Genomic DNA, 13,818 nt, shown 5'->3' on the forward strand with positions numbered 1-13,818 from the left:
TTCACGCTCCTCGCCTTGTGCGTTCTTTCCACGCTCGCTTTCCTGCCAGGCCTGCTCCTCCCCGCTCGGTGGGCGTGTCTTCAGGGGGGGGTACTGTAGCAGTACTTACCCTCTCCAGGGGCCGGCCGGGGTCCTCTCTTCTCGCCGCGCGCGGTCCTGCTCCTGCACGAGCCGCGCGCGGCTCATCCAACGACGAGAGATCAGTCGGGCGGGCAGTGACCGCGAAAAGCGGTCACGTGTCCCGCCTGACACTAAGAGCGCGCCGCGCGTCTCGGCCGCGCTCTTAAAGGGACAGTGGGAGACAAAATTAGAATCAGTCTCCCATTGGCCCCTGTCATGCCACGTTCCCCATACACTCACATTTTGGGTGCGTGGATATGACAGGGGCCAATCAAAGTGAACATTAGGGTATTTATACTCACCTGTTTCCTTTGCACCTTGCCCTATCGTGGTTTCTGTCCAGTTCTCTTTAGTGCTTGTATCGTTCAGTTGGTTTTTTGGTGCTTGACCTTGGCTTTGTTCCTGACTCCGCTCTCTCTTTATCCTTGCTTGTTTATCCGCTGGTTTGTCTTCTGTGTACCAGTCCTCGGCTTGTTCTACTTTACGCTGTCTCTCCGTTCCCTTGACCTCGGCTTGTTCTGGACTCTGTCTTTTCTTGTACTCATCTAGTCCGGCCATTCTAAGGTCCGGTAAGACGAATCCTGGTTTCTTGTCTCTTGACTATCTGGACTATTCCTGCGTGTTGGGGTACCGTATTTTTCGCTCCATAAGACGCACTTTTTTTCCCCTCAAAAGTGAGGGGAAATGTCTGTGCGTCTTATGGAGCGAATATGAAGCTTTACTTACCTGTCTTGCAGCGTTGGCCGGCAGTACAGGGCGCACCGCGGTAGTGGAACTTGAATTTCATGTTCCGGTTTCCGGCGGGACTGAAAGGAAGTGTGCACAAGCTGAGTGCGCACTTCCTTTCAGTCCCGCCGGAAACCGGAACATGAAATTCAAGTTCCACTACCGCGGTGCGCCCTGTGCTGCCGGCCAACGCTGCAAGACAGGTAAGTAATTATGGGACAAGGGGAGGACAGTATGGGAGAGAAGAATATGGGGAGGGGGGGGATGAAGTCTATGGGGGGGGGGGGATGAAGTCTATGGGGAGGGGGGGGGATGAAGTCTATGGGGAGGGGGGGGGATGAAGTCTATGGGGAGGGGGGGGATGAAGTCTATGGGGGGGAGGGGAAGGGGGGGATGAAGTCTATGGGGGGGAGGGGAAGGAGGGGATGAAGTCTATGGGGAGGGTGGGGATGAAGTCTATGGGGAGGGGGGGATGAAGTATATGGGGAGGGGGTGGATGAAGTCTATGGGGAGGTGGGGGATGAAGTCTATGGGGAGGTGGGGGATGAAGTCTATGGGGAGGTGGGGGATGAAGTCTATGGGGAGGGGGGGGATGAAGTCTATGGGGGGGAGGGGAAGGGGGGGATGAAGTCTATGGGGGGAGGGGAAGGGGGGATGAAGTCTATGGGGAGGGGGGGGATGAAGTCTATGGGGGGGAGGGGAAGGGGGGGATGAAGTCTATGGGGGGGATGGGAAGGGGGGATGAAGTCTATGGGGGGGAGGGGAAGGGGGGGATGAAGTCTATGGGGAGGGTGGGGATGAAGTCTATGGGGAGGGGGGGATGAAGTCTATGGGGAGGTGGGGGATGAAGTCTATGGGGAGGTGGGGGATGAAGTCTATGGGGAGGGGGGGATGAAGTCTATGGGGAGGGGGGGGGATGAAGTCTATGGGGAGGGGGGGGATGAAGTCTATGGGGGGGAGGGGAAGGGGGGGATGAAGTCTATGGGGGGGAGGGGAAGGGGGGGATGAAGTCTATGGGGAGGGTGGGGATGAAGTATATGGGGAGGGGGGGATGAAGTATATGGGGAGGGGGGGATGAAGTCTATGGGGAGGGGGTGGATGAAGTCTATGGGGAGGTGGGGGATGAAGTCTATGGGGAGGTGGGGGATGAAGTCTATGGGGAGGTGGGGGATGAAGTCTATGGGGAGGGGGGGATGAAGTCTATGGGGAGGGGGTGGATGAAGTCTATGGGGAGGTGGGGGATGAAGTCTATGGGGAGGTGGGGGATGAAGTCTATGGGGAGGTGGGGGATGAAGTCTATGGGGAGGGGGGGGTGAAGTCTATGGGGAGGGGGTGGATGAAGTCTATGGGGAGGGGGTGGATGAAGTCTATGGGGAGGGGGTGGATGAAGTCTATGGGGAGGGGGTGGATGAAGTCTATGGGGAGGGGGGGGATGAAGTCTATGGGGAGGGGGGGATGAAGTCTATGGGGAGGGGTGGATGAAGTCTATGGGGAGGGGGTGGATGAAGTCTATGGGGAGGGGGTGGATGAAGTCTATGGGGAGGGGGTGGATGAAGTCTATGGGGAGGGGGTGGGTGAAGACTATGGGGAGGGGGTGGGTGAAGTCTATGGGGAGGGGGTGGGTGAAGACTATGGGAGAGAGGAGAAGACTATGGGAGGGGGGACACTATGGGACAGGGGAGAAAACAAATATTCTGTACAAACTGTCCCATAGTAAGAAACACTATGGGACAGTTTGTTCAGAATATTTTTTTTCTGGGTTTCTTCCTCTAAAAACTAGGTGCGTCTTATGGTGAGGTGCGTCTTATGGAGCGAAAAATACGGTATATTACCGTGACAATATATTAGTTATCACTTTTACATTGCATTACTGAAATAAATGAACTTTTGCACGATATTCTAATTTTTTGAGTATCACCTGTATAAGTAGAGTGCACAGGTAAATTATAGATTCTAGACATGCTGAATGTTATTAGAATTATGAAAGCTCAGCAATATGGAAACCATTGCCCAACATGAGGAAATAAACAAAAAGCAAATTAAAATAAAGTAAAATATGCAGTCAGCTGAGTATGCTTGCACAACTAGTAGAATCCACTGGAGCCTTGCAAAGCTAGGCTCGCAGTCCACCTGGCCCAGCAACATAAGACCGCTGGTGTAGGGATGCCAATAGGTCCACTAAATCTTCTGGCTCCAGCCCACTTCTGCCTCGGACCAGACTAGGGTAGTAGTAGCATAATTACAGCATGAGGAAAAGTCTGGAATGCTCCACACTGCCAGCCCTAGGCACTGCAAGAATCCACAACCTGCACCCTCGGTTCTGGCTCTACTAGGGGCCAATAACGGGGATCATGGTGAAGGTGGTTTCACCAGGTATGGGGCTGGTTTAAGGTGTATCCTCTGGGTGCTCGAAGCCCAAGAAGGGAGCTGTGGGGACCAGGCTCTATCTTCCGGTACGTTGGCTGGGGCAGCCGAAAGTAACCGATGATTGTGCCTATAGGTCATGAATTGGAGATGTGGACAGCAGGTGTCAGTGGCATCACAGCTGTCTGTGCTCAGTGTAGGATGTGATGCCGCCATTTTGTCAACCAGGCGCAGAAATCCACGTGCTGGGTAAACTTGGGGTAGATGACTTTGTAGCTTTGGATCCGTCCAGTGGGGACCAGTATAAACCTCTGACCCAAAGGTGGGGAGCGGGGCCTGTGAGGACAGCTACATGGCAGCCAGGCATGCGAACAGGATGGTGTCTTTTCACCCTGTCCAACCAAATAGGCCGCAGACACCAAAGTTTTGTTTCGCCCTCTGGGACCTCAAAACTCCCAGTCTTGGAGGTTGCGGTAGCACCAACAATTGCCCATACACAGCGGTAAGCTTCTTGGCCTATATGGTAAAAGAGAGCCCGAAATTTCAGCTGAAAATATCAAATTCTACAGTAGCCTCTCCCACATACCAATTAGGCCCCACCCCCCTTTGATTTATTCTCACCCTCACTGTGAGGGTGGTTAGGGGCTTGAGGACCCCGAGCCACCGATGGTGAGAGGAGTAATTTTGCCTTCACTGTTGAGAAGTGGGCAAAGGTAATAATACCACTCTCCGCAAAAGCCCAATATATTTTTTAATGTGGTGGCTGGCTAGCAAGCACTTGTGTAAAACACTTGCATACATTTGTGTATGTCACAACATTAAAACCACCTGCCTAATATTGTGTAGGTGCCTCTCGTGCTGCCAAAACAGCTCTTATGCATCAAGGCATGGATTTAACAAGACTTCTGAATGTATCCTGTGGTATCTGGCACCAAGACATTAGCAAGTTGTGAGGTGGGGCCTCCATGGATCAGATTTGTCGTCCCATCACATGTCACAGGGGCTGAATTGGATTGAATTAGGAGGCCACAGTAACACCTTGAACTCTTTGTCATATTCCTCAAACTATTCCTGAACAATTTTTGCAGTGTGGCTGGGTGCATTATCCTGCTGAAAGAGACCACTGCCATCAGGGAACACCATTGCCATGAAGTGGACTGCAACAGTTTGTATGTAAGTGGTATGTGCCAAAGTAGCACCCATGAATGCCAGGACCCAAGGTTTCCCAGTTGAACATTGCCCAGAGGATAACACTGTCTATTGTGCATTCTTCTGCTATCTCTTTCCCAGGTAAATGATGCACACGCACCCAGCTATCCACCTGATCTAAAAGAAAACATGATTTATCAGACCACGCAAACTTCTTCCATTGCTCCATGGTCCAGTTCTGATGCTCCAGTCCCCATTGAAGCCTCTCTCGGTGGTGGACAGGGGAAATCACGGGCACTCTGACCAGTCCAAAGCTATGCAGCTCTATACGCATCGAACTCCGATGCTCTATGTTTTCTGACCCCTTTCTATCATGGCCAGCATGATATTTTTCAGCATTTTAAGCTACAGTACCTCTTCTGTGTGATAGGACCAGACAGGCTAGCCTTCGCCCAACACGTGCATCAATGAGCCTTGGGCGCCCATGACCCTGATGCCGGTTCCCCGGTTGTCCTTCCTTGCACCAGTTTTAGTAGGTACTAACCACTGCATCCCGGGAACACCCCACAAGACTTGCCGTTTTGGAGATGCTCGGACCATCATTATTTGGCTCTTGTCAAACAAGTTACTGAGATCCTTTCGTTTGCCCATTTTCTGCTACTTTCAACACATGTAATTCAAAACTGACTGAACCTTCACTTGCTACCTAATATATCTCACCCCTTGACAGGTGCCTTTGTAACAATATAATCAATGTTATTCACTTCACCTGTTAGTTGTTTTATTGTTGTGGCTGATCAGCGTATATCAATAATTACTACGAATCACATAAATTGCATGCAACTATTTTTTTTTTCACTTTGTTTGTTTCAATAATTTTTTTACATTTTTAAATATATTTTAAGCTTTGGACTTCTCTTTGAAGCCAACTCTTTCTCCCCAGGAGTTAGTAAAGGATACTAATACAGCCTTTTAAAAAAAAAATCTATTTGATATACGTAATTCCGCGTATTACCGCTTGCTAGTTCTGAGCTCCCGGATTTCCATACCTTTTCTACAGATTTCCGCCATTCAGCGGCATCCGATCCGGACAGTCTGAAATCTAATGGACATACATGATGTCCACTGGATAGTGAATGGCAAAATCCAAACATGGACAAATCATCAGAACCATCTCTGTACTTTTTGATCCAAATGATCTGGAAGTTCCTTAACAAGTTTGTATTATCTGGGACATTTGACCTTCAGCGAACAATTCTGATTGCATTCCTAACAATCCACACTTCAGTGAATAATCCTAAATTAACACAAAACCTCAAGATATGAAATGACCAGCGCTGAATTATTCATGCGCAGCCGCCGCCTGCCAAACCTTTTTTTTTTTTGACCATTTAGCAGCACTATTTATTATTACGCGTGCACTAAGCTTTCTCATTACCGCAAACAGATCTCTATGCCTGTCTTTGCAGTGATAATGTTTACAGCTATCACTCTATATAGCTGGGAATAATAAATAGACTTTGTTCTGTTCTAACACTTCCATTAATACTGGGACATGCCAACACCAAGGCTGCACTGCCAGTTTATACAAGCAGGTGGCGCTGCCTCCCAGTGTCTGCATTGTGAATTAACCCTTACTGGTCTGACAATGACCTTCCTTTACCCCTCACAGTTTGCAGTTAATGGGTCACAGGCTCAGGGTCACTAGTCTGCCTGTTCTCTCAGCTATTTTGATGCTGGGCAGCCACCCAGTGCCATTTTTATTATTATTATTATTATTATTTCATGATAGTTACTAATAGAGAAGGCTGCTGTAGTCATGTCAATCATTAAATACTAAGGAATTAATCACAGCCTGTTGTGATTTCCTATTCTCAGTCTCCTGACTCCTTCAGCAAGCAATTGGGATTTTTTTCAGACACCCCTATTATGTTGGTGACCTCGCGAGTGGTTCAGTCCTCCCTACCCCCTCACCCCGCGTCAGTGAGTGGTATCTTCCCCCGTGTTAGACTCTAAACACGTGGTCCCCGGGTGATGGTAGGTGGTTGCCATGGGGATGTTATCCCTCCCGCTGCTCGCGATTGGCCAGTGTCTCTGGGCGGGGTTTTCTTCACTCACAGACGTCACGTAGTGTCCTGCAGCTGCTGCAGGAACCGGTGAGCCGGGTAAGGAACGGGGGCAGGGAAGGGACACATCCCATAACAGGGTGCTATAAGGTGGACAGGTAGAGGGACACATCCTATGACAGGGTGCTATAAGGTGGACAGGTAGAGGGACACATCCTATGACAGGGCTGCTATAAGGTGGACAGGTAGAGGGACACATCCTATGGTAGGGCTGCTATAAGGGGGACAGGTAGAGAGACACATCCTACGACATGGCTGCTATAAGGGGGACAGGTAGAGGGACACATCCTATGACAGGGCTGTTATAAGGTGGACAGGTAGAGGGTCACATCCTATGACAGGGTGCTATAAGGTGGACAGGTAGAGGGACACATCCTATGACAGGGCTGCTATAAGGGGGACAGGTAGAGGGACACATCCTATGGCAGGGCTGTTATAAGGTGGACAGGTAGAGGGACACATCCTATGACAGGGCTGCTATACGATGGACAGGTAGAGGGACACATCCTATGACATGGCTGCTATAAGGGGGACAGGTAGAGGGACACATCCTATGGCAGGGTGCTATAAGATGGACAGGTAGAGGGACACATCCTATGACAGGGTGCTATAAGGTGGACAGGTAGAGGGAAACATCCTATGACATGGCTGCTATAAGGGGGACAGGTAGAGGGACACATCCTATGACAGTGTGCTATAAGGTGGACAGGTAGAGGGACACATCCTATGGCAGGGCTGCTATAAGGGGGACAGGTAGAGGGACACATCCTATGACAGGGTGCTATAAGGTGGACAGGTAGAGGGACACATCCTATGACAGGGTGCTATAAGGTGGACAGGTAGAGGGACACATCCTATGACTGGGTGCTATAAGGGGGACAGGTAGAGGGACACATCCTATGGCAGGGCTGTTATAAGGTGGACAGGTAGAGGGACACATCCTATGACAGGGCTGCTATACGATGGACAGGTAGAGGGACACATCCTATGACATGGCTGCTATAAGGGGGACAGGTAGAGGGACACATCCTATGACAGGGTGCTATAAGATGGACAGGTAGAGGGACACATCCTATGACAGGGTGCTATAAGGTGGACAGGTAGAGGGACACATCCTATGACATGGCTGCTATAAGGGGGACAGGTAGAGGGACACATCCTATGACAGTGTGCTATAAGGTGGACAGGTAGAGGGACACATCCTATGGCAGGGCTGCTATAAGGGGGACAGGTAGAGGGACACATCCTATGACAGGGTGCTATAAGGTGGACAGGTAGAGGGACACATCCTATGACAGGGCTGTTATAAGGTGGACAGGTAGAGGGTCACATCCTATGACAGGGTGCTATAAGGTGGACAGGTAGAGGGACACATCCTATGACAGAGTGCTATAAGGGGGACAGGTAGAGGGACACATCCTATGGCAGGGCTGTTATAAGGTGGACAGGTAGAGGGACACATCCTATGACAGGGTGCTATAAGGTGGACAGGTAGAGGGACACATCCTATGACAGGGCTGCTATAAGATGGACAGGTAGAGGGACACATCCTATGACAGGGTGCTATAAGGTGGACAGGTAGAGGGACACATCCTATGACAGGGTGCTATAAGGTGGACAGGTAGAGGGACACATCCTATGACATGGCTGCTATAAGGGGGACAGGTAGAGGGACACATCCTATGGCAGGGTGCTATAAGGTGGACAGGTAGAGGGACACATCCTATGACAGGGTGCTATAAGGTGGACAGGTAGAGGGACACATCCTATGACATGGCTGCTATAAGGGGGACAGGTAGAGGGACACATCCTATGGCAGGGTGCTATAAGGTGGACAGGTAGAGGGACACATCCTATGGCAGGGTGCTATAAGGTGGACAGGTAGAGGGACACATCCTATGGCAGGGCTGCTATAAGGTGGACAGGTAGAGGGACATATCCTATGGCAGGGCTGCTATAAGGTGGACAGGTAGAGGGACACATCCTATGACAGGGTGCTATAAGGTGGACAGATAGAGGGACACATCCTATGACAGCGCTGTTATAAGGTGGACATGTAGAGGGACACATCCTATGACAGGGTGCTATAAGGTGGACAGGTAGAAGGACACATCCTGTGACAGGGTGCTATAAGGTGGACAGGTAGAAGGACACATCCTGTGACAGGGTGCTATAAGGTGGACAGGTAGAGGGACACATCCTATGACAGGGTGCTATAAGGTGGACAGGTAGAGGGACACATCCTATGACAGCGCTGTTATAAGGTGGACATGTAGAGGGACACATCCTATGACAGGGTGCTATAAGGTGGACAGGTAGAAGGACACATCCTGTGACAGGGTGCTATAAGGTGGACAGGTAGAGGGACACATCCTATGACAGGGCTGTTATAAGGTGGACAGGTAGAGGGACACATCCTATGACAGGGCTGTTATAAGGTGGACAGGTAGAGGGTCACATCCTATGACAGGGTGCTATAAGGTGGACAGGTAGAGGGACACATCCTATGACAGAGTGCTATAAGGGGGACAGGTAGAGGGACACATCCTATGGCAGGGCTGTTATAAGGTGGACAGGTAGAGGGACACATCCTATGACAGGGTGCTATAAGGTGGACAGGTAGAGGGACACATCCTATGACAGGGCTGCTATAAGATGGACAGGTAGAGGGACACATCCTATGACAGGGTGCTATAAGGTGGACAGGTAGAGGGACACATCCTATGACAGGGTGCTATAAGGTGGACAGGTAGAGGGACACATCCTATGACATGGCTGCTATAAGGGGGACAGGTAGAGGGACACATCCTATGGCAGGGTGCTATAAGGTGGACAGGTAGAGGGACACATCCTATGACAGGGTGCTATAAGGTGGACAGGTAGAGGGACACATCCTATGACAGTGTGCTATAAGGTGGACAGGTAGAGGGACACATCCTATGTCAGGGTGCTATAAGGTGGACAGGTAGAGGGACACATCCTATGACAGGGTGCTATAAGGTGGACAGGTAGAGGGACACATCCTATGGCAGGGCTGCTATAAGGGGGACAGGTAGAGGGACACATCCTACGACATGGTTGCTATAAGGGGGACAGGTAGAGGGACACATCCTATGACGGCTGTTATAAGGTGGACACATCCTATGACAGGGTGCTATAAGGTGGACAGGTACAGGGACACATCCTATGACAGGGTGCTATAAGGGGGACAGGTAGAGGGACACATCCTATGGCAGGGCTGTTATAAGGTGGACAGGTAGAGGGACACATCCTATGACAGGGTGCTATAAGGTGGACAGGTAGAGGGACACATCCTATGACAGGGCTGCTATAAGATGGACAGGTAGAGGGACACATCCTATGACAGGGTGCTATAAGGTGGACAGGTAGAGGGACACATCCTATGACATGGCTGCTATAAGGGGGACAGGTAGAGGGACACATCCTATGGCAGGGTGCTATAAGGTGGACAGGTAGAGGGACACATCCTATGGCAGGGCTGCTATAAGGTGGACAGGTAGAGGGACACATGCTATAAGGTAGACAGGTAGAGGGACACATCCTATGGCAGGGATGCTATAAGGTGGACAGGTAGAGGGACATATCCTATGGCAGGGCTGCTATAAGGTGGACAGGTAGAGGGACACATCCTATGACAGGGTGCTATAAGGTGGACAGATAGAGGGACACATCCTATGACAGGGTGCTATAAGGTGGACAGGTAGAAGGACACATCCTGTGACAGGGTGCTATAAGGTGGACAGGTAGAGGGACACATCCTATGACAGGGTGCTATAAGGTGGACAGGTAGAGGGACACATCCCATGACAGTGTGCTATAAGGTGGACAGGTAGAGGGACACATCCTATGACAGGGTGCTATAAGGTGGACAGGTAGAGGGGACACATCCTATGGCAGGGCTGCTATAAGCTGGACAGGTAGAGGGACACATCCTATGGCAGGGCTGCTACAAGGTGGACAGGTAGAGGGACACATCCTATGACAGGGCTGCTATAAGATGGATAGGTAGAGGGACACATCCTATGACAGGGTGCTATATGGTGGACAGGTAGAGGGACACATCCTATGACATGGCTGCTATATGGTGGACAGGTAGAGGGACACATCCTATGGCAGGGCTGCTACAAGGTGGACAGGTAGAGGGACACATCCTATGGCAGGGTGCTGTAAGATGGACTGGTAGAGGGGGACACATCCTATGACAGGGTGCTATAAGGTGGACAGGTAGAGGGACACATCCTATGACAGGGTGCTATAAGGGGGACAGGTAGAGGGACATATCCTATGACAGGGCTGTTATAAGGTGGACAGGTAGAGGGACACACATCCTATGACAGTGCTGCTATAAGGTGGACAGGTAGAGGGACACATCCTATGACAGGGCTGCTATAAGGTGGACAGGTAGAGGGACACATCCTATGACAGGGTTTTTGATAAGGTGGACAGGTAGAGGGACACATCCTATGACAGGGCTTTTATAAGGTGGACAGGTAGAGGGACACATCCTATGACAGGTTTGCTATAAGTTGGACAGGTAGAGGGACACATCCTATTTTGGGCTGCTATAAGATGGACAGGTAGAGGAGACACATCCTATGGCATGGCTGCTATAAGGTGGACAGGTAGAGGGACACATCCTATGGCAGGGCTGCTATAAGGTGGACAGGTAGAGGGACACATCTTATGACAGGACTGCTATAAGATGGACAGGTAGAGGGACACATAGTATGGCAGGGTTGCTACAAGGTGGACAGGTAGAGGGACACATCCTATGACAGGGCTGCTATAAGGTGGACAGGTAGAGGGACACATCCTATGACAGGGCTGCTATAAGGTGGACAGGTAGAGGGACACATCCTATGACAGGGCTGTTATAAGGTGGACAGGTAGAGGGACACATCCTATGACAGGGCTGCTATAAGATGGACAGGTAGAGGGACACATCCATCAGTTTCCAGATTTAATGAAGAGGAAGCATTCAGAGTATATGGGAATTCTATTGACGGATCTGAATTAAAATATTACGTCAGGTTGTTTTACCTTGTCAGTAATACTTGAGTTGTTTGAAAGTTACATATTATTCTCTTTGTATCAGTGGATGACCGGTAAAGAAGAGTGATGACCCTAGGTGGGGTAACAGGACTGTACTAAGGCGGCGCTCTCCATTGAATTGCAGTGAGAATGGGGGCGCTCACAAGCCGGCAGCATGCAGGAGTTGAAGAAATGGACATGCCATCTAGTTCCATCTACAGATACCCACCCAAGTCTGGTGAGTGCCCAAGAAAAGGGAAATGTGATATATTGTATATTGGTGCACTGTTTACCATAAACCAAAAATGACTTTGCCCTGCCTATCTGCTTTTTCACCATGGCTGTTATTGTTTAATTAGCTTGCTTTGACTTCCTTCCTAGTGCTAAAATTTCACCTGGAAATATATAGGGAATTCACTGTATCATTGAATAGGCATTTATCCAGAAGGGAGGGGGTGGTAAATATAAGGGGTGCTTACAGCAAAGTGGCAGATCATAGCATAACGAAACCAGGAATTAGGAATAACTAACAGGGAATTGCAAACTGTGGGTCAAAATAGCCAAACTTGAAAATATTTGTTTATCTTTTACTACAATTTACAATTCCATTGATTCCAGTTGCAGTGCATCAATCACAAGTAAGTATTTTTACTAAAATGTGATATATTTGAAATTCAAAGGGAATATTAACATTTTGGCCAAATAGCTAAAATGTTTATATGTATTCTCAGTGTCGATATGTTTTCAATTTGGCCTAAAATTCGAACACTTTGAATTCTTCACAATTCCCACCCTGATTGTTCTTCATGACTTCTCCGTGACCTATAATTTATTAGATTTCTCTATTTCACATTCAATCAACGTTAGGATATTTTGTCCAATACTGAAATTGTTAAACCGTCACTATTTATGAATAAAACCTGTTGCAGTGTCTCTTTGTATCAGTGGGTGACATGTAGGTCTATACATTGGTGGGTATGGATAAAGTGTTAAACTGTTACAATGGAGCAATCACCATGGAAACCAATAAAAATGCTCGTGTTTAGCCTGGCTCTCCATGTGAAGCCTTCATTATTCCTATACTATTAATGGATGCAGACCATACTGCTATCAGACACATGGCTCTGCTTTGAGATTTTATGTTGCCGTCTTGCAACTGTGTATCTTGCAAATCGATGCTATGGACATGCATTATGTGTTTTTAGGGATTACTTCCTAATGTGTAGCCTATTTCAGAAGTGACAAAAAGGTAGATCTCCACATGGGGATCTGCATTCTGCCACCCGGACTTAATCCCAAGTACGTGGTAAATGTGTTTATATATTTAAACTACTTATCTACTTTATGTGTAGTGTAGCTTTTTTCAATGTATATGATCCCTGTGCATATATATGATGTGTCTTTATACATGCTGGGGTTTATCTACTAAACAATACATTGTAGAAAAGGGAATTTGACATTTTAGACCAGGGGTAGGCAACCTTCGACACTCCAGATGTTGTAAACTACATCTCCCATAATGCTGGCAAAGCATCATAAGAGATATAGTCCACAACATTTGGTGAGTGCCGCAGGTTGCCTACCTTTTTGTTTTAGGCCAAAGTAGTCAATCCCTCCCCAAAATAATTCTGTTTCCCCAGCAGCATGTTGTGAGATTGCTTATATCTATGTGATAACTGTATCATAATACATGGTTGCAACATGGGTGCTTATTTAGTCAATTGTTCAGGTAGTCATTGCAGACAGCTAGCACCCGACTTGTTAAATTTTAGGTCAAAATAGTGCAGTTGTAGTAAGTTACTAACCAAGTTGAATTGCGAGTTTTTGCCAAATTAGCCTTCATGCCCAGCTAATTGTCATTTCACTCCAGTTGTCATCTTTTGCGTTCAAAGAAGTGGAATCCAGAAAATGGTGAATTTGTTCATTGTCACGGTGTACCTTTGGGTGCAGGTGACTCATCTCTCATGGCTCATAATTGTGGTCTCATCTCTGATGACTTTGATAGTCATGTTTGTTTATTTGCATAGCTGGGCTGCAAATCTAAACTCCGTGTGTCCTTGCTGTCTATGGCATAACTGCACTGGATGTGTGCACTATACACATTTCCCAAATACACTCTAGTTCAGGGGTCCTCAAACTCCGGCCCCCCAGATGTTGCTGAACTACAACTCCCATGATTCTTTGAATTACATAGCCAGAAAATCATGGGAGTTGTAGTTCAGCAACATCTGGGGGGCCAGGGTGTGAGGACCCCTGCTCTAGTTGTTGTTCATTTATTGTC

The 13,818-nt window shown here is 48.6% G+C and overlaps 1 protein-coding gene and 1 long non-coding RNA gene across 7 annotated transcripts in view; both read left to right on the forward strand.

Moving 5' to 3' along the window:
• The first annotated feature begins 6,461 nt into the window (after nt 1–6,461).
• Nucleotides 6,462–13,818, forward strand: part of RNF157 (ring finger protein 157) — a 55,149-nt gene continuing 47,792 nt past the window's right edge. For 2 of the 6 annotated variants that reach the window (XM_063459016.1, XM_063459020.1), the window contains exons 1-2: nt 11,268–11,436; nt 11,602–11,775. In XM_063459016.1, the coding sequence (XP_063315086.1) occupies nt 11,688–11,775 (88 nt within the window). In that variant the 5' untranslated portion in view covers nt 11,268–11,436; nt 11,602–11,687. Of the gene's footprint in view, nt 6,525–11,265; nt 11,437–11,601; nt 11,776–13,818 lie in introns of those variants that run through there. The other 4 variants (XM_063459017.1, XM_063459018.1, XM_063459019.1 and 1 more) reach the window with 4 other exon arrangements.
• On the forward strand, nt 9,098–10,232 carry LOC134565764 (uncharacterized). Its single transcript, XR_010083970.1, has 3 exons — nt 9,098–9,148; nt 9,785–9,853; nt 10,188–10,232. It is a non-coding gene; the product is annotated as an uncharacterized LOC134565764 (long non-coding RNA).

The sequence above is a fragment of the Pelobates fuscus genome, chromosome 6 (genome assembly GCF_036172605.1).
Source record: "Pelobates fuscus isolate aPelFus1 chromosome 6, aPelFus1.pri, whole genome shotgun sequence".
NCBI lineage: Eukaryota > Metazoa > Chordata > Amphibia > Anura > Pelobatidae > Pelobates > Pelobates fuscus.